The sequence below is a fragment of the Onychomys torridus genome, chromosome 3 (assembly GCF_903995425.1).
Source record: "Onychomys torridus chromosome 3, mOncTor1.1, whole genome shotgun sequence".
Lineage (NCBI taxonomy): Eukaryota > Metazoa > Chordata > Mammalia > Rodentia > Cricetidae > Onychomys > Onychomys torridus.
Genome location: NC_050445.1, coordinates 135,477,910 through 135,498,231, shown reverse-complemented (window position 1 = coordinate 135,498,231; position 20,322 = coordinate 135,477,910). Strand labels below are relative to the sequence as shown.

General features: G+C 48.8%; 1 protein-coding gene across 2 annotated transcripts; it reads left to right on the top strand.

The window, feature by feature from the left end:
• The first annotated feature begins 209 nt into the window (after positions 1–209).
• Hdhd5 (haloacid dehalogenase like hydrolase domain containing 5) lies at positions 210–19,426 on the top strand. Of its 2 annotated transcripts, none has more exons than XM_036182308.1 (8): positions 210–337; positions 6,258–6,461; positions 8,616–8,728; positions 10,987–11,080; positions 12,369–12,399; positions 15,411–15,585; positions 18,211–18,399; positions 18,582–19,426. In XM_036182308.1, the coding sequence occupies exons 1-8, from the start codon at positions 212–214 to the stop codon at positions 18,904–18,906; spliced, it is 1,257 nt and encodes a 418-aa protein (XP_036038201.1). In that variant the 5' UTR covers positions 210–211; the 3' UTR covers positions 18,907–19,426. The 2 variants fall into 2 exon arrangements, with proteins under 2 accessions (XP_036038201.1, XP_036038200.1); XM_036182307.1 differs by having other exon boundaries at positions 10,987–11,089.
• The last annotated feature ends 896 nt before the right edge of the window (positions 19,427–20,322 follow it).

The following is a 20,322-nucleotide window of genomic DNA, read 5'->3' as shown; positions in this document are numbered from 1 at the left end:
GAGGGACCCAGAGACTCTCCATGTACCAGCGAACGCCGCCCTCGGGCTCCGGGATACCGCCGCCGGGTCGGACTACGTCCCCCGAGAGGCCCCGCGCCGGCGGCCGCTGATTGGTTACTTCGCAGGGCGCGGGGAGGGGAGGGGGCGCGGAGCCTCGGAGTGGGGGCGGGGGGCGGAGACGCGCCGTGTGCGCGTGCGCGCGGCGGGCGCGATGGCTGCGCGCAGCGGGCTGGCGGCTCTCGGTGCCGGGCGCCGGGCGTGGAATCTTCCTGCGCGCCTGTCTGCGGGGCTCCCGGGCTGCTGGCTCCGGAGAGGCTACGTCGTGGGCCGCGCTGAGGTGAGGACGAGCGGGTTCGGTCCAGCGCGCAGGGCTGGCGGGCGGGAGGGCCGTGCGGGTCCCTGAGCATCCCGGCCTCCGAGACGCCCTCCCGGAGACCGTGGAGCCGCTGAACCCTTCGTCCTTCCTGGAGCGCCTTCCGCCCGCTGGAGAAGTCCGTGTCCGGGGAGAACGACCCATCCCAACCCCAGATCAGCCTCGGGTGGGTTCGCAGCTCCTTCCCGCGCGTCCGAAACGTTTCTTAGCAGTTAATTCGTTTCTCCTGTTCGAAGAGCCCGCTGATTCTTATTGCTGAAAAGGTAACTGCTTTGAACATGACCAGCAAACTCTGGACGGCTCAGTTGTGCAGCCTTCAAGGCAAAAAGAGCTATTTTATTATTTTCTTATTACTGTGGGTGTGACGTGTGTGCGGGCACAGGTGTCGTCGGAGGTTAGAGAACAACTTTGGGGTTCTCGCCTTCCCAGTGTGTGTTCTGCGGTTGGAACTCATGTCATGAGGCTTGCACAGCAAGCTAAACTATGTGAGTTTCCAAAAATGAGAAGAATATGAATCTCTTCTTTTTATCTTCCAAACAACCAGTCATTGTATTTTGGCGTACCTGCTTATCTCTCCCCCTTTGTGGCTGTAAGACTTTAAATCCCAGAGTTCTTATCATTTCAACCCTGAACTCTGCGTGGACCTCCAAAAATGACGTTTTGAACTGAACCACAATGCTGTTATCATGGCTAACAAATTTCAACTTACTTTGAAATTATAAGTGAATGGATTTGTTGTTTGTTTTTGTGTGAGATGTTTCAATGTGTTCCCTGACTGACCTGGAGCTCTCTCTGTAGACCAGAGTGGCCTCTCAAACCCTTGGTGATCCTCCTGCCTCTGCCTCCCAGGTGCTAGGATTTCTGGCTTTAAGCAAATAGGTTTTAAGCTTAAACTTTCTGAATGTTGTTGCCTGAGTTCACAGTAGAACAAAAAACGAAATTGAACTGCAGAAAGTGACAGACTTTCCTTTCGACAGTTACCGCCACTTCCTTTGGGAAGCGTCTTAAGGGAAAGGTCTGCTGCATTTCTCCCCAGCCATCCTTTGTGTCACTCAGCAAGTCATTGCTGGACACCTTAGAGTCCTAAGCACAGTGCCAGTGTCATTCAGGGCAAGTGGGTGGGAGAGTCATGCTTCCTCTTCTGTTCAGACCGGTGTGCTGATTCTCTCCGAGAGGAGTACCGTGGTGAAATCAGAAAAGAACTCTGGGAAAATAAAAATGTCAGGACTTGTATGGTCACTTTGAAACTATCCAAGAATCCTACTTTAGGACCCCATTAGGAATATGTTGAGCATTAGGGAAGGGCTACAGGGATCCTGAAGGCCACTTGTTATGAACGAAGTGTGCTGATTACAAGAAGTATATGATTACAGCCGGGCAGTGGTGGCGCATGCCTTTGATCCCAGTAATAGGGAGGCAGGGCCAGGTGGATCTCTGTGAGTTCGTGGCCAACCTGGGCTACAGAGCGAGATCTAGGACAGGTACCAAAACTACACAGAGAAACCCTGTCTCAAAAAAGCCAAAATAAATAAATAAATAAATAATGAACAAATAAATAAATAAATAAATAAATAAGAAGTATACTGATTACTAGGAGTAGAACTGAACAAGTTGGAAACTTGTTCAGGTAAGGTGAGAGTGTGTCCAGGCAGAGATTTCAGTCCCTCCTGGAACCCTTGCTTGCTTCCAGGAACTGCCTAAGGAGTCTGGGTAAGGGCCCCAGCTCTGCTGCTAGCTCAGTTTGAAGTGGAATTCTGGATACAGCACTTGTAAAGCTAGGAAGGCTTTGGCTCATTTTCCTCTCAGAAGTTGGTTCTTTGATCAAGGAGAGGGAGCTGAGAAAAAAACCCAGGACTTATACGAGTAATGTTTAGCCACATTCTTTTTTTTTTTTTTTTTTTTTTGCTTTTTGAGACAGGGTTTCTCTGTAACTTTGGAGCCTGTCCTGGACTAGCTCTGTAGACCAGGCTGGCCTCGAACTCACAGAGATCCGCCTGCCTCTGCTTCCCAAGTGCTGAGGTTACAGGCGTGTGCCACCAGCACCCGGCAGACCACATTCTTTAGTAGCTACATTTTTCTTACATTTTCATGGTACAGTTTTGCTAGGTAATACGCCATTTGAAGATAGATACCCCTTCACAGTTTGATAGAAAGAATAGGTTAAAAATGTCTGTTTTATGTCTGGCTTGGAGCCCAGGATACTCTTCTGGGCTAAGGTGCAAAGGGATCAGCCTTGGAGGCTTTTGGCCATTTGTTCAAATATTTCCTACATGCATGAGAGGCCTGGCTGCTGTTTTCTAGTGGCCAGAAGGGATGGTCCTACTGACTTGTTACCTCCTGGTTTTTCCAGTTTTTCTGTCCACCTCCAACTTGGCTCATGAGCTAAGCCTGGGAGGCTGCCCATGAGCTAGGCCTGGGAGGCTGCCCATGAGCTAGGCCTGGGAGGCTGCCCATGAGCTAGGTAAAGGAGCAGAAGACAACTACCCTGGGAGCAAGTACCTGCTTAGTGGAAGGAAAATGGAGTCCTTATTTAGACACTGCACTTCCTAGTTTACCTGATAAAGTCGTAATTCCACTTCCTTAATTTACACCCTCTTGTCCTCCCATCCCACCTTGACTGCTGTTTCTCTGGTGTTTATGACTGGCATTCATGTGCTCCATCCTTAAATGTTCTTCTTAATCTTAAATGTTCTTAAATGGTTCTTCCTAGTTTGCCAAGAATAGACTTTCAAAATATGTGTGTGCATAGGTGTGTGTGTGTGTGTGTGTGTGTGTGTGTGTGTGTACATGTGTCTGCATGTGCACCTGAGTGCAGTTGTAGGCCAGAGGCATTGAATCCCCTGGAGCTGAAGTTGTAGACTGTGAGTTGCCTGTTGTGGGTGCTGAGAACCAAGCTTGGGTCCTCTGGAAGAGCAGCAAGTGCTCTTAACCACTGAGCTGTCTCTGTGAAGTCCTGACTTCCTGACACCTGCCCCACAGGTTCCAGACAAGGTGCATGGGTCACCCTTCCCCTGCCTTATGCCCGCTGCTCCTCTTTGGTTCAGGAGTCTAGTGTCGGCATCCATCATTGCCAGCTCAGAGTTCTTTCCCAAGAAACTGCCTGTTTAATTTGACCCTTACACTGTATGAATTATCAAACTTAGGACGTTCAGGCCTGGAATATAGCTCAGTGGTAGGGCACTTGCCTGTCATGCATGAAGTCCAAGGTTCTCTCTCTAGTTTTCCTGAGAACTAAAAACCTTTAAATTGAGTGCTCTTTGTGAAAATGCTGCTGTGTTAATGGCTTGTTTTCTAGGCTAGCTGCTCATTCTATCCTGTCAACTAAGAAATGAGGGGCTAGAGCACTATTCATCTGTGTTGGGATTTTGTTTATTAAGACAGGTCTCACACTTAAGGTTCCCCAGTGCCCCAACCTTCCAGTGCTAGGATAAAAGGCCTGTGACACCATGCCTGGTCCTATCCATGGTTTGGACTGATCACCCTGGCAGGGCATTGTGCATAGAGTATGTGTGTTCTAAGGGTGGCTTGACCTAGTTCATACCAGCAAAAGAGAAATGGCAGACAGGTTAGGTTAGTTCATTTGTTTTGATAATCGAGAAATGTCTTTTATATTAACAGGCAGTGTATAAACTAAGAAATGGAATGAGCTTTCAAAAAAGATTGTTTAGAGATTGGGAAATGGAAGCCGGGTGGTGGTGGCGCCTTTAATCCCAGAATTTAGGAGGCAGAGGCAGGCGGATCTCTGTGAGTTCGAGGCCAGCCTGGGCTACCAAGTGAGTTCCAGGAGAGGTGCAAAGCTACACAGGGAAACCCTGTCTCGAAAAACCAAAAAAAAAAAGAAATTGGGAAATGGAAATTGAACTTTTTGTTAGGGTGATAACCTTGGGCCTCATACATACAAGGCAAAAAACACTACCATTGAGCTATGTCTCCATCCTCAAACATTTTTTAAATATGTAAGTTAATAAAGTTTAATAATTGTGTATATTACAAGGATGAAATACAGTGCCAGGGGCCATGTAGGTTGGCACGTAGTTTTCAAAACCAGTTTGTCAGTATAAGTTGTGTATTTACAATGTTTATGCTCTTTGGCTTCTTAGCCCTATTTTTTAAGAAGCTAAGAAAGGCTTGCCACAACCCATCATTTGTTAAGCGGAATCAGGAAGATTAGAAATTCAAAAATTTATTTTGGTGGTGTTGGGGTCACCTTCCTATGACTTGTCTTTTGTGTTGCATTTTGAGACAGGGACTTGTATAGCTGAGGCTGGCCTTGAACTCTTGATTCTCCTGCCTCACCTGAGTGCTGGGATACAGGTGTGTGCCACTAATCCCTATTACACCCCCATCATAGGAAAATGTGGAAAAACTTAACTTTCTACATTTGTTTGTTTATCTGTTATTGGGCGGCACACGCCAGGGCACATGTGTATCAGTCAGAGGACAAACCAGGGAACTTAATTCTCTCCTTCCACCCCATGTGTTCGGGGACAAAACGCAGAGTGTCAGACTTGGTGACAAGTGCCTTCACCTGCCGTTTCACTGGCCAAACTTACACCCGCTTGTTTTCCATCTTACACTTCTTCTCTTTCCTTCTTTCTTTCTTTCTTTTTTTTAAGGCAGGCTCTCACACAGTATATTCCTGGCTGTTTGGAACTTGCTATGTAGACCAGGCTGGCCTTGAACTCATAGAGATGCTTGCCTCTCCCTTGGAAATGACTAATAACCTGATTTAAACTTTCCAAAATAGTTGAAACAATGTTATTGGTCTATTCACTGGGAATGGTAGATAACTAGAAATGATGTTTAGGAGTGGGACCGTATCTACAAATTGGCAGGCCACCAAAGAGCCACCACCTTAAAAAGTAAGGTGGGCTGCCGGGCGGAGGTGGCGCACGCCTGTAATCCCAGCACTGGGAGGCAGAGGCAGCGGATCTCTGTGAGTTCGAGGCCAGCCTGGTCTTTAGAGCAAGTTGCAAGACAGCCAGGACCACACAGAGAAACCCTGTCTCAACCCCTCCCTCCTCCAAAAAAGCTTTTTTGTTTCTTTTGAGACAAAGTCAGGTAGCTCAGGCTTGCCTGAACTTGCTATGCAAGTGAGGTTGGCTTCCTCCTATGTGCTGGGGTTACAAGTATGCCACTAAAGATGATTCTAAAATGATTTGTTGGTTTGTTTTCTGAGACAGGGTTTCTCTGGGTAGCCCTGGCTGTCCTGGAACTTGCTCTGTAAACCAAGCTGGCCTTGAACTCAGTGGTCTGCCTGCTTCTGCCTCCTGAGTGCTGGGATTAAGTGTTCCCACTTCTTGCCTTAAAATGATTTTTTAAAAAATGATGGGAATTGGACATATGTCCTCAAGCATACTAGGCATAAAATACTAGGGTCATGTTTTCTTTGGACTCCTCTAGTTCCTGTTTTTAAATTGCTTATATTTATTTTGCTTTTCCAGGGCTGGTCCTTGCTAAGTAGCCAGTGCTGACTTCAGATTCACTAAATAACCCAAGCTGGTCTTAAACTGTAGACCTGCCTTCCTCTGCCCGCTGAGTGCTGGGATTACAGATGTGTGCCACTGCCTGGTACAAAATTAATTTCAACAAAATAGTTCCGTGTTTGGTAAACTTGGTAAACTTCTTTGCTGTGGGTGGATTTAGCCAATCAGAAGTGCCGTGCCTTGGTGTAGCTGGGTGGTAGCGTTCTTACCTGCCAAGTGCAGAGTTTGATCTGTAGCTGCGCCAGACAGAAGATGGGAAAGCAGGCCGTGCTTCTCTCTCTCCTTCTTTCTGATGCCATTTTCCGACAGTGACTGAGGCTGCCTTGCTCTGTGAGGTTCTCCCCGTCATTTCCTCTGTGTCTCATGCAGTGCCACTCCCCTTCCCTCCCTCTGTGCAGAGCCCTCCTACCTTCGGCTTACTCTTCGATATCGACGGAGTGCTGGTTCGAGGCCACAGAGTGATCCCAGCGGCTCTGGAAGCATTCGGCAAGCTGACAAACTCCCAGGGACAGATGCGGGTACCTGTGGTTTTTGTCACAAATGCTGGGAACGTCTTACAGCACAGCAAAGCCCAGGAGCTGTCAGACCTGCTGGGGTACAAGGTAAGAGGCAGCCAGAGCATGGAAACCCAAAGACAGGCTCCAATTGGGTCCTCCAGCCCTACATCCTTTTCTGTAGGTTGTGGTTTGACTAGGGCAGTGGGAGTCTTAAAGTTCTAGCCTAGACTGAGATGACATCAGTAGTCTTTACACGCAGTTGTGCACACACACACACACACACACACACACACACGCACGCACGCACGCACGCGGTTGAGTGAGCACAGAAATCCTGCCCTTGGGGCTTAAGGTGGAGTTCAGTGGATAGAATTCATGCCTAGCAAGCGTGAAGCCCTGAGCAGGATCCTAGCATGGCGGCATTACTGGCCATGGTGGCGCACACTCATCTCAGTCCATTTCAAAACTAGGCTGGGCCACATGACACCCTATTTCAGGGAGGTGGGGAGAGGACAGGGTTCTGCCCTTTATATTTTAGTGGTTGTTTTGAGACAGTGACTCGTATCTGTAGTAGTTGATGATGACTCTGGACATCTGGCCTCCACTAATTCTGGGATCACAACTGTGCACTGCCATACCTGGTTTATGTGCTGTGTAGGTGGCTTGGGCTGCATAGTGAGACCTTGTGTCAAAGAAATAACAAAAACCCTGTCCAGCCACACAGCCAGCAGCTGGATAGCTCTGTGAGTGCTGTCTTCCAAGTGCCGAGCATCTTTGCCCTTTGGCAGTTCCTGGCTGTATCCAAGATGGGTACCTGCTTGGTAAAGGTGAACTTATCTTTGAGAAGGGGTGCTTTGTAACTAGAGAGCTAAGAAAGGCTGATTGATTATTAGGTAGTGCTGGCTGAGGTTGAAACTCTTTCCATACAAGGCCCTAAAAGCAAGCATTCTGAGGAACTGGTGTGCTCGTGCACACCTCTGTAATCTTGGCACATAGGAAACAAGGAAAGAGATTAACCACAGCCTTGAGGCCAGCTTGAGCTGTGTAGTGAGACCCCCATCCTAAAATAGTAATTCTGGGTAGGACTATGTTGTTGGAGATAGTGTAGATGTTGAAAAGCTAAGTCTTGGGAGCTGGGGAGACGGCACATGGGTGAAGTGCTTGAGCTTGATCTTTAACCAGGCTTGGTGGCACATCTGTAATTCAGGGTTAGGGGGAGGTTTGGAGATAATTGTATCCCCAAGGCTTGCTGGCCAGCCAATCTAGCCTGTTAGCCAGTCTGGCAAGACAGGGAGCTCCAGCTTGAGTGGGAGACTCAATAAGGTGGAGAGTGACTGAGAAAGACACCCAGTGCTGACCTCTGATTCTCCATTCGTGAGTCTCCATACATACGTATGTACACATATGCACACAAGCACACACAAACTAGATCTTGGACTGGGAGTATGATTCAGTGATCGAACACTTGCTTAGCATTTGCAGGGGCTGGTTCAGGGCCCAGCACCTGAGAGGTAGGAGTAAGCTAAGTTTTTAAGTAGAACTGAACGCGTAATGTCAAGGTCCAAGACAGATTTTTCTTAACAGTGACAACAAATACACTTGTAAAGCCTGCAGTTTCCAAGTGAGGGATTAAGAAACCTCACGGGTGGGGTTGGAGAGATGTTAAGAGCACTGTCTGCTGTTCCAGAGGACCCAGGTTCAAGTCCCAGCACCTACATAGCTACTCACAACTGTCTGTAACTCCAGTTCCAGGGGATCTGGAACCCTTGCACAGACATACATGCGGGCAGAACACCAAGGCACATAAAAATAAATAAATCTTTAAAAAAGAAAGAAAGAAATATCAGTAGGTCTCCAAGCTAAGCCCAGCAGTATTGGTGAACAGTCAGATCTTACATTTGAGAATGCTTCTCTTGTTTTGTATGTTGAGAATTAGGCATCCCCACCTCCCCGACACTTACACGCACACACACCCATCCAAGGGATTGAACTCATGATCTCATGCATGCTGGGCCAGCACTCTGTCACTGAGCTACATTCCCAGCCCAAGGTAAATTCTCATTCATATTTGGCTAAGTCTTAGAAAGTGTTGGGTGCTAGGAAAAGCTTTCACAACTTTGTTTTGAGACAATGTGTGCGTCATCCATCCCTCCCCGCCCCCTCACTCCCCCAGTGACAGAATCCATTGGCTGTCTCTCTGTTATTTTCTCTCAACCCTATATCTTCCCCTGCTTTTCTTTTTCTTGGTTGTCTCTGTAGGTGGATCCAGACCAAGTCATTCTCTCTCACAGCCCCATGAAACTCTTCGTACAGTATCACAACAAGCGGATGCTAGTGTCTGGGCAGGGACCCCTGGTGGAAAATGCCAGATCGTATCCTTTTTGTTTTGATGTTCTGGATAGAGATGAGGGTACAGGCTAGGGTGCCAGAGATGTGAAGTGGGCTCTTGGGGAACACAAGTAGGTCCTTTGTGTGGTCAGTCCTTGGGTCTGGTGGAGCCAGACCACATACCACCGCATCAGAGCCATCTGCAGGGCTTAATGTACAGAGTCCCATGTCTTTATCCCAAACAGTCTTGATCTGTGTCTCGAGGACTCTCTAAGCGAACAGACACTTCCTGGGGTGACTACATGTGGGGCTTTGCTCCAGCCCTCTCCCGTCCTCGTCAGTGCCTATCATTGATTCAGAAAGCAAAGCACACGATCCCTGGTCTCAGGCAGCTTGTTCATTGCTCTGAATGCTTCCTGGGCACCATGCCGGGTTGTGCTCTAAGGCAGGTCATGGACCCAGATAAGATAATTGGGAATGCGACTTAATCAGGGACTTCATACTTGAGAAGGGAAGAAGGTACCCACAAACAGTGAAAGAATGTTTAAGATGGCCGGTGTTGTCAGGTTCTCCTGAGGAACAGAACCGATAGAGTGAACATATATTGTAAATGGAGATTTATTAGCTTGACTTACACAGTAGAGGCTGGGTAGTTCAACAGTGGCATCTATTTCTAGAGAGTCTGAGGACTCTGTAGCTACTCAGTCCACAATACCTGGTCCTCAAGAGTCCCAGTCTGGCACTGTTCCTGGAGAGAGCTTCAGTATACGATGGAATTCCTCAGACCTCTTACATCTGGCCACCTCCAGAAGATACTCCCTTCTTGGGGAGGGCCTTTCCCTCACAGTTAATTTTTCCTGACTCGTGTCTCTTAGTTGAATGTTGGTCCAGTCAAGATGGCAGCCATCATGGGCTGGGAAGCTAGCTGAGCTGTGAGGGCATGGCCACCATGCCTAACGACCTGTGTGTGATCAGGACCCACACAGTGAAAGGGGACTCATGCTTCAGGTTGTTCTCTAACGTCCATAATACCCACAAATAAATGTCATTTTGAAAAAAGGTCATTACATTATGAGGGCCCCTCCCCACCTAAATAAGTGTATTTAAGTGCCTGAGAAGATGGCATGCATGTGAAGGCTGTGACGATTAGATAGGTTGTAGGTTCTAAGCGTAGAGGATAGAGGGGAACACCTCTGGAGGAGGTGTGACCTGTAGCTTCTGGGATGCTTTGCTGTGGTGCCCTGGGAGGTGCTTTCTAGGCAGGCAAGGTAGGCAGTTGGAATGGGTGGAGTTGGGCATTAGAAAGCAAAGGGTAGGCCGGGGGTGGAGTCTTGGGGTTAGCTCAGAGCAGTGGAGAACCAGTGCAGGCCCCCTTGCAGCCAGAAGGATCTGTTAGAGTAATCATTTGGGGAGACTGGTTTTGAGTGTTGTCTGAAGCTATGTCTAAGATTGTGGGATGGAATTAGGGCCAGGCAGATGGCGGCAGATCTGGGGAGAGCAGGCTGGAGGCAGCTTGGTCTTCTGCATGCTGGCCCCTTCCTTGCTGAATGGGATTTGACTGTGTTTTAGTTCCCTCTGACTTCATTGTGACTGTGGTGTGACCTTCCCTGGGGCTGTGTGAACAAACATCTCTTCAGCCCAGATAGGCACCACCAGCAGACCAGTTGGCTTAATGAACCAGTCAACTAACTGGGGTTACCTTACAGGAGTGTGGGGGAGAGGCGGCCACATCACCCAAAGGCCCACCCCAGAAAAACCTAGGGTGGCGTGAACAATGAAAACTGCATCCTCTGAGCTCTCTACACAGTTGCAGGCAGTGGCTGCTGGGAGCGTCTCTTCCCCGGAGAATGCTTATATAACCTCACAGGGGAGGGAGCTTGGGGCTCTGGTAACTTTCAGGGATTCCCACTTCCCTCCAGGAGGGAGTGTTTCAACCCAGAGAAGTAGCTATTCCTCAGTTACTTGACTTTGCCCAGCTTCCATCCATCCAGGAATCTCCTCCCTCCCCAGTACTTAGGGCTGCACCACTCCTGGAGCACCAGTGTGGATGGGCCTGAGCCCGGTACCAGCTCCTTGATTACACAGGGGTTGGGCCTCTGTTCTCTGGGATTGCACTGGTGTTACCTGCATCTGCTCTGCCTATGCAATCAGCAGCCTGCCCCTTGGTGCCTGTGGGGTTTATGACAGCCGTCTGCCTGCTGTGGTCAGGACTAGGTATGGTTCTGCTCACTTGTGACCTGGTGTGTCCATAGAAGCACCTTCCTCAGAGCTGTATAGCTTTGCTTCCCTGATCTTGCTGCAGACTAGGCTTCCAGAATGTGGTGACCGTAGACGAGCTGCGAGTAGCCTTCCCAGAGCTGGACATGGTAGATCTTGAGCGGCGGCCGAAGACCACGGTAATTGGGGTGGGTCACTTCCCCCTCCACAGAACTCCTGAGGTCTCTGTGTGTCTGTCTTCCTATTCCCTGTGTTGATTCCACTTCTTGGCCCTTCTGCTAGGCGCTGCATCTTGTTTTATGGAGGCTTCTGCACCGGTCCTCTTGGAGAGGTGCATCTGGCCGAGGATTGTGTTCTCTGGGTGATAAGAATGGCCGAGAGAAGCAGTGGGCCTTTGCCTTCTGCTTTGTTGAAGTATTTCCTCCAGTTAACAGTGCTGCTGTTACTGGTGGCTTCCCAGGTGTTCTTCAGGGTATCAGGAACCTTTGCACGTCACTCACTGCAGCTTTACCCTGAAGCACAGTCCAGAGAGACCGCCTTGTGAGGAAAAAACACTGAGGGTCTGTGTCTTCCCACTGCCTGTGGTGGTCAACTCATGTTTGAAAAAGGCAGCTTGATTGCTTTTTGCATTTCTGGTTGTCAAACCCAGGGTTATACCTGCTTGGGAAGTCGCTGCCACTAAGCTACACCCCAGCCCATGATTTCTTTCTTTTTGGGATCATCAGTTCCAGGACACTCATTGACCCTTTGGAGTATGACTCCTGAGGTGCCCCTTGACACATTCCTTGTGAAAATGTATAAATATTTAATAGCTACATCAACTATTAGGATTTGATGAAATGCAATTATAGACAAATAAACTTACTTCATTTATTTAATAGAAAGTAGATTGTAAGTTCTCCTTCCAGAATTTTCTAGTTGTAGAACAGATCTACCCTTTGAGAGCTTTCTCTTGAGTCACTAAAATTTCTGAGAGGAGCCAGATATAGAGTGGGAACACATCTCAGAATAGCTCCGAGGCTGAGCCCCACACAGAAGTGACTCACCTCAGCCGAGACTACAGTGGCCCAGGGAAGAACAGGCCCAAGGCTGATGAAGAGAAAACCTCTAGAGCTGGCATAAAGATAAGAGAGGCCTCGTGCCAAGAGCTCCTCTGTCAGCCTACTTTCTCCTTCAGCACCCTGATTCTAGAGGCCCCTGCTTGGCGGGGACCTTGTTTTCTGCCCTGGCTGGAGAAGCACACCTCCCCACTCCCTTCCCTCAGTCCCGCTGGAGCCCTCTCTGGGCCTTGTCTTTCCTCTTGTGCATCTTCTTCCTAAGTTCTCTCTACTTCTTGGCTTGGGCGGTCCTTGGAGGTGGTCTCTGGCCTGTGGGGACCTGTCTTTCCTGCTCCTCACTTCTGGAGACTGGTACTCCAGGAGTGGAAAGTGACTAGCATTGATGGGCTTCCTCTTTGTCTTTTGGCAGGCCCCAAGGAATGACTTCTCTGCCATTGAAGGTAAAAGAGGCCGTGTGCCTGGGTAGACGTGGGTTCCTTGCTGTCCCGCTCTCCTTTCAGACTCTTGGGCAGATAGTGTTGAGGGTGGCCCTGTACATTGGGACCCAGGACACCTGAGTTCCAGTCCTGGCTGTCCACTCAGTACTCTGAGACATGAATTGGTGACGGCCATCTCCACAGTGCTTATGTTTTTGTGTTGAAGAACTGTAAGCTTGACAACCTATCTTGAGTGTAGATAGGTGGGTGTGGAGAGATGGCTCAGCAGCTAAGAGCACCGACTGCTCTTCAGAGGACCCGGGTTCAATTCCCAGCACCCACATTGGCAGCTCACTGTCGCAACTTCATCAAGATCTGACAACCTCACACAGACATGCATCCAGGCAAAACACCAGTGCACATAAAATAAAAATAAGTTATAAAATAAAAAACGAAACAGAAAGAAAAGAGAGTGACTAGGTGCTGACAGTCTCGGCCAGTGTTGCTTGGCTCCCCCCTTGGACAGTAGAGACATTGTAATGTCTTGTTGCCATCTTGAGGTAAAATAACTTTCCCAGGACCCACATCAGAAAGTAATCAGTGGCCAGTTGTGGTGGTACGGATTTGTAGTCTCCCACTTAGGGGGAGCTGAGTTGGAGGATTTGAGTTCAAGGCTAATCTGGGCTTCACGGTGAGATTTATCTCGAAACCAAAGTAATTAGTGTAGCATAATGGCCTCACTGTACCTGGAGTGAAGGGAGATTCTTGGTGAGAAGATTGTAAATGTTTCAGTGTGTTATAGTCAGCTGAGAAGTAAAATGATCACTGTAAACAGAGCGAGCAGGAGTGTTCCAGCAACAGATGGAGACTGTGCTTACAGATGCAGTGGAGGTATGTGGGCAGAATTGCCAGGGGTGAATTGACTTATAAGGTGGAGAACAATTAATGGGGGTTTTGTTTGTTTGGTTTTTGGTTTTTCGAGACAGGGTTTCTCGGTGTAGCCATGGATGTCCTGGAACTCACTCTATAGACCAGGCTGGCCTTGAACTCAGAGATCCACTTGCCTCTGCTTCCGAGTGCTGGGATAAAGGTGTGCACCACCACTGTAAACTTTTAAGAAATATTAGAAGTCTCTTGATTATATGATCATTAAAAAAAATTGTTAATCTGTACAAAAATATCTTGTAAGGCTGGAGAGATGGCTTAGTGGTTAGGTTTGAGTCCTAGTACCCACATGGTAGCTCACAACCATCTGTAAATCCAATTCTGGGGGATCCAGTGCCCGCTTCAGGTGTCCACAGACTTGTACCAGGTAAGCATATGTGTACACATACATACATGCCAGCAAAACACTCATACACATACAATTTTAAAAAATAATAATGAATTAAAATACTTTGTGATTATATATTAAATGGAGTTGCTGGCCAGGGTGTGGTGATGTGCACGCCTTTAATCTCAGCACTCAAGGCCAGCCCAGTCTACAGAGTGAGTTCCAGAATAGCCAGGGCTACACAGAGAAACCCCATCTTGAAAAAACAACAACAACAACAAAAGATGGCGTTGCTCTAGCTTGTGGATGTGATCTTCCTCTACATGCCTGTTGGCTGGGACCCCAGCTACAGCTAGGGTAGGATAGGACACTCACCTGCTGAGTGTCCAGTTGTGACAGTCAAAATATGTCCTCTGTCTTTTAATTTTAACTTTAATTTTTGTTTTGTTTTGTTTTGGTTTTTGAGACAGGGTTTCTCTGTGTAGCTTTGCGCCTTTCTTGGAACTCACTTGGTAGCCCAGACTGGCCTCAAACTCACAGAGATCCACCTGCCTCTGCCTCCTGAGTGCTGGGATTAAAGGCGTGCGCCACCACCGCCCGGTGTATTTTAACTTTAATTTTTAAACATTTGTTTGTTTTTGGTATAGGGTCTTTCTACACAGCCCTGTCCTAGAACTCACTCTGTAGACCAGGCCAGCCTTGAACTCACAGAGAACCATCTCCCTCTGCCTCTTGAGTGCTGGATTAAAGGGGTATGCTTGGCTCACATTTTTTATTTTCATTTATGTACGTGTCTGTGTATACGCCACATGTATTCAGGTTCCCATGGCGGCCAAAAAGGGTATTGGGTCTTTGGAGCTGGAGTTACAGGCAGTTGTGACCCATCTGACTTGGGAGCTGGGCATTGAACTTAGGTCCTCTGCAAGAACATCAAATGTTTTCAAGCACTGAGCTCTCTCCAGCCCCTTACTTTGTTTTGTTTTGTTTGGAGACAGAGGTCTCACTCTGTAGCCCAGACTGGCTCAACTTTGTGGTTCCCCCTGTCTCACCATCCTAAACGCTGGAGTGACAGTTGTGAACCAAGACACCTGCTTGAAACTTAGGCTTCCTTTGAAGAGAAGACCTTGTAGTGGCCGCTGGCCTCGGATTTGTGGGTAGCTGAGCCATTTATCATCCTGTCTCCACTCCCAAGTGATCGTGCTGCGGGCGTGTGCTGCCATGCCAGGCCTTACTGTATTTGAGTTTGTATTACTAGGGTTGGGGTTTAGAGCCTTGTTCATGCAGGCAAGCTCTTGGCCACACTTCCAGAGTCCGTTGTAGTTGAGGCAGCCGGAAACTGCCACAGTTCACAGACCACTTGGCTAAGTTAGGATTAGAGCTCAGGCCCCTCATTCCAAGTCCTGCTTGGCTCTGAGGCTCTGAGATGTGACGGAGAGAAAACAGTAGGACTTGTGGCTGGGTAGAGTCCCATCAACAGAAGCAGCAGCAGGAGAGTCTCTGACTCTTTGACACAGCAGTAACACAAAGGACACACTTAGGGTGCTGCTGGCTGGGTCCTGACTTGGTTCACCCAGGGTGGTCTGGGGTGTGGCTTGGTCGGCGCTGCTCAGGGAACCATTCTCTTGCCCAGATGTGCACCTTAGTAAAGACCTCTAGCTCTGGGTAGGTGTTGCTAACTGGCCTCAGTTGTCTCTGAAGGGCCACCCACCACAAAGGGTGGGCCAAGTGCCCTGCTCCCTCATCTCCATGCTTTTGATTTTAGGGGTCCTCCTTCTTGGGGAGCCAGTCCGCTGGGAGACGAGCCTGCAGCTGATTATGGATGTCCTCCTTAGCAATGGAAACCCTGGGACTGGGCTGGTGACAGCTCCATATCCCCACCTCCCTGTCTTGGCTAGCAACATGGATCTCCTGTGGATGGCTGAAGCCAAGATGCCCAGGTGAGGACACAGTGTCCCGGACTTTTCCCTCATAAGCCCTGTAGGTGCCACAGTAACCTCTGAGAGGCTTTCGAGAGTTACTTCATGTCAACTGTTAAACTAAGGCTACAGGTTCTGAGCATGAAGATGTGTTGAGTGATTTCTAATCTGTGCCCTGCTGATCCCAGAACACATCCATCAACAGGGAGTTTTAAGGAATTCTTCCTTCTGGTACTGGTTCTTTGACTTCTCTGTTTGCTTTCCCCCGTGAGCCCCAGGGATGGGGAAACTAGGGTTATAAACCACGATTATTCCCATGATGCAGAGCCAAGAACTGAGACCCAGCTGTGTGGCACCTGTACCCTACCCTCTTCTGCGGCTGACAGTACCTCATTTCTGGCCCTGGCGTGCCTTCTGTGAAGTCACTGATGGCTTCTCTAGTCCAGAACCTAGTGTCCTGTCACTCTTCCAGAGTGTGCACGGTCATGTTCTAGACCCAAGACAGTCTCAAAGGGGCAGGGCTCCCTTCCTGTGATGCGCTCTCCTCCTCCTCTTTCTCTTTCTGTGAGCTGGGATCGCACCATCTAGCTCAAGCTAACTTCAGTTCATTGTTTTCCTGCCTCAGCTCCCCGCTTGTTCCTGTCACATTTGAAGTGTGTTCTGTAGCATGAGGTTTGGTGTTCCCTCTGTTATTCATAGAGTTAGGATATGTTGATTCTAGGTGGGAATTGGGGCAGTTGAGTATGTCGCTGTGAGTTGAAAAGCAAAGGGAAAACAGTTTATAGACCAGATTTGAGGTGAGTTTTCCATTCAAGGAATCACACGATTATTTTTGTATTATTTGAGACAGGGTCTTACTCTGTAGCTTGACTTGTCTGAGATCACAGTGTAGTCCAAGCTAGCCTTACACTCATACTTATCCTGAGTGCTGGGATTACAGGTGTGTGCCATCATGCCTATTTACTTAGTAATCTCAAAGTTAGGATGTGGTGGTTCACAGCGGCAACTCTGGCACTGATGCAGGAGAACTGCACGTTTAACACCAGCCTTAGACCAGCCTAGAATACAGCAAAATCCTGCTTCACAAGACGAAAATGAAGAAACAAACAGAAAATGGAATTCTTTTTTTGTTGTTGTTTTTGTTTTTGTTTTTCGAGACAGGGTTTCTCTGTGTAGCTTTGCGCCTTTCCTGGAACTTACTCTGTAGCCCAGGCTGGCCTCGAACTCACAGAGATTTGCCTGGCTCTGCCTCCCGAGTGCTGGGATTAAAGGCATGCGCCACCACTGCCCATCGAAAATGGAATTCTTTTGTTGTTTTGTTTGAGATAGGGTCTTACTGTTTAGCCTTGGTTGGTCTGGAGCACCCAGTATAAGCCAGGCTGGACTCACAGAAATCTGTCTTCCCAAGTGCATCACCTCGCCCTGCCAGAAGATGGAATTTGTGTGTAAATGTGTGATAGTGAATGTAATACTAAGCACAGTGACTATTAGGGTTTGGCCTTGTACTAAGGATGGGAGAGAAAAACACTTCACATAAGACAGTTTACTGCTTTCTCATAAAAGAAGTCCGGTTGGCAGTCTGGGGCCTTTGTTCAGTCTCTCCTTTATTAAGGACACACACACCTTCCTGGAGCATAATCTTTAATCCTTCGTGTAGAAGCCAGAATGACTGCCCAAGTGTCAGCTGCCACATTAGCATTTCAGGTGGCAGGAAACAGTAGAGTAGGTTGTTCGCCTGCGACACCAACAGAATACCTGAGGAAGATCCATGTCGGCCCTGGAGATTTGGGGCCTGTGGGGACCAGAACATTCTGATGGGTCAAACGTTGTGGTACAAAAAAACCACTCCCCTCATGATAACTGGAGAGCAGAGGGATAGAAGGACAGGCAGGCACACCCACCAGCGACTTGTTTCCTCCTGTTCACTTCCTGAGGATTCCATCGCCTCCCAAGGTATCAGCTAGGAACAAGCCTTCTTGAGTTTTGGGGACCATGTAAGATCCAAACCATGACAAGGACAGAGAAGAGCATGCCCTGCCTTGTTTTAAGGACAGAGTCAAAGCCAGTCCGGCACATGTGCTTCTGCTGACTTGTTAGTGGCCCTGCCTGGCGTGGTTTAAACAAGTGAGCACACCTAGCTTCAAGGGAGGCAGTGAGCACACCTAGCTTCAAGGGAGGCAGTGTGCTCGGCTGGAAATTGACGTTCACAAAGACGGGAAGGACGGCAGCCAGAGCTTGTAGAACAGCATCCAATCTTCGGGTTCAGAGGCCTGGTGAGATGGTGTAGTGGTTAATGCCTGCTACTAAGCCTGATGGCCTGAGTTTGAATCTTGGGACCCATGTAAAGGTAGAAGGAGAGAAGTGACTCCATAAAGTCCTCTGATGCTCACAGCACACATGTGCATAATAAATAATAATAAATAATAATATAATAATAATAGCTAAAAAACAAAACAAAACCAGTAGCAAGGTTTGAGGAATGAGGTTATCGGGGTTTGGACCCTAGTTTTGCTACCCTGGGAAAATTGCCTGCTCTTGCCTCAGTTTCGTCATGTGTAATGGCTATGGGGAGGGGAGCTCAGGTCGGGTGCATGAAGACAGCTTAGAGAATGGAAGGCTGGACTGCTGAAATGTCTTCTTGGGCAGGTTTGGTCATGGCACCTTCCTGCTGTGCCTGGAAACCATCTACCGGAAAGTAACAGGCAAGGAGCTGAGATACGAGGGCTTGATGGGCAAACCCAGCATCCTCACTTACCAGTACGCCGAGGCCATGATCAGGCAGCAGGCTGAGAGGCGGGGCTGGCCCGCCCCCATCAGGAAGCTCTATGCTATAGGGTAAGCCCCCTCTATCTCCATCTCTCACGGCTTTCTCTTCCCATCTGCCCACACCACCCTGGCTTCCCTGCAGCTGAGTCACACCACCCCCAGACTGATCTCTGCTCTGGTGCCTTTGCAACATTAAACTTGGGTTTTCTTCTTCTTCTTTTTTTTTTTCCCCGGTATTGCTGCCCTGCCAGTGATAACCCTGTGTCTGACGTCTATGGTGCCAACCTGTTCCACCAGTACCTGCAAATGGCAAAGCATGGAGAGGAGGGACATGGGACTGGTGGACAGCAAAAGCAGCGGCCTCCAGCAGCCCAGAGCTGTGCCTCCATCCTGGTATCCACTGGCATATACAGCTCTCAGGACGCAGGCTCCGAAGTGCCCACGTCTGGAGGTGCAGAGCCGTTCCACGGGCACCGAGACTTCAGCTTCAGGCCAGAGCTCCTGAAGGCATCCCACGTCGTTGGTGATGTGAGGGAAGCTGTGCAGCTGGTCTTCCAGAAGGAGGGGTGGGGTTGATAGTGGGGAGCCGTAGCAGAGGCAGGGGCTGTATTCGCCCCAGGGATCCTGTGTGCCAGCCTTGGTCCAGGTCACAGTCCATGCCTGGCCCCTTGACACTGCTCCCTGGGATGAAGGAGACCACAGCTTCAGTAGCTATGGAATGGCCCCTGGGCAGCATTTCAGGTGGAGGACTGGATTTCTGGCACTACCTGTGTGTCAGCCTGACCTCAGGCCGATTCCTTTACCTCTGTGCCTTAGTGTCCTCTCAATAAGGACTTTCCCCCTCAAGACAGCGTTTCAACTATTGTAGCTCTGGCTGTCCTCAAACTCAGAGATCCACCTGCCTCCTGAGTGCTGGGATCAAAGATGTTGCCACCACACCTGCCTCAGTAAGGACGTCTAAAAACGGGGACAGTGTAAAATTATGTGCAAACTTCTGGAGAGCCTTTGCTCTCGCTGAAGGAACCCCGCATGCCAGTAAGGTGTGTACTAACACTCTGGAGAGCTTTCACTGTATTCTAGAGTATTGCCCTGAGACTCTTGGTTTTTTTTTTTTTTTTCTTAAATTAAAAATGATCCTAATATTTGTTATGTTGTGTCTTGTGAAGCTTTATCTGGAATGTGCTAGAAGTCCTGCAAGGGGAGGGAGAGGTGGTACACATGGTACTCTTCCTGAGGCAGAAAACATCATGGCATTTCGTTCCCCAAGTATGGTGTCTCCTCTTCTGTGGTCATTCCTCTCACGCCCAGGTGGGGGCGCTGTCTAGGAATGAATTATTCTGGCTTTGGCATACGTCTAGCAACTTTCTTGGTATGGAAAAGAAAAGGGATCTTGTTTGTGTCTGTTCTGAGGGCTTTTCCCATAGTGAGTCCAGAAGTGTGTCCCCAAAGAGTCATCCTCCTCCAGTTCGGCCCTGTTTGTCTCTCCCATAACCTTGAACATCTGACAAATGTCTTGGTCTATAGTTTGGAAGTTGACTGCCTTTCAAAGGTCCCCAGCATGATGCTAAGCATTAGATTTGGTGGCACATGGCATTCTCAGCATCCTGGAGGCTGAGGCAAGAGGATTTTGAGTTTGAAAACAACCTAGGACTCATAGCATGATAGTGTCTGAAGAAATGAAAATTTAGCAAAGCCAAGCCAAAGCCAGTCAGTCCCTGCCCTCATACTGCAGTAGACACTTGCATAGGATACAGCCTCCTGCCTCCATTCCCCTCTCCCCCTGGTCCCTCCCTTCCCTTCTCATCCTGGTCCCCCTGTCTTTCTTCCCTTGAACCCCTAATCACCTGCTTTCACCCCCCAGGTGCTGAGGTTACAGAGGCGTGCCACCACGCGGGGTTTTCATTTTTCTTAAAATGCTACCGGCTACACCTGACTAACTTCCGGGCCCCTCTGGGTGCTTTGTTGTTCAGAGGTGAGGGAGCAAAGGAGCCT

Coding starts and splice junctions, on each gene's coding strand:
- Hdhd5 (XM_036182307.1), top strand. CDS start 212: ATGGCTGCGCGCAGCGGGCTGGCGGCTCTCGGTGCCGGGCGCCGGGCG. Junction 338..6,257: donor ACGTCGTGGGCCGCGCTGAG/GTGAGGACGAGC, acceptor CCCTCTGTGCAG/AGCCCTCCTACCTTCGGCTT. Junction 18,400..18,581: donor AGGAAGCTCTATGCTATAGG/GTAAGCCCCCTC, acceptor CTGCCCTGCCAG/TGATAACCCTGTGTCTGACG.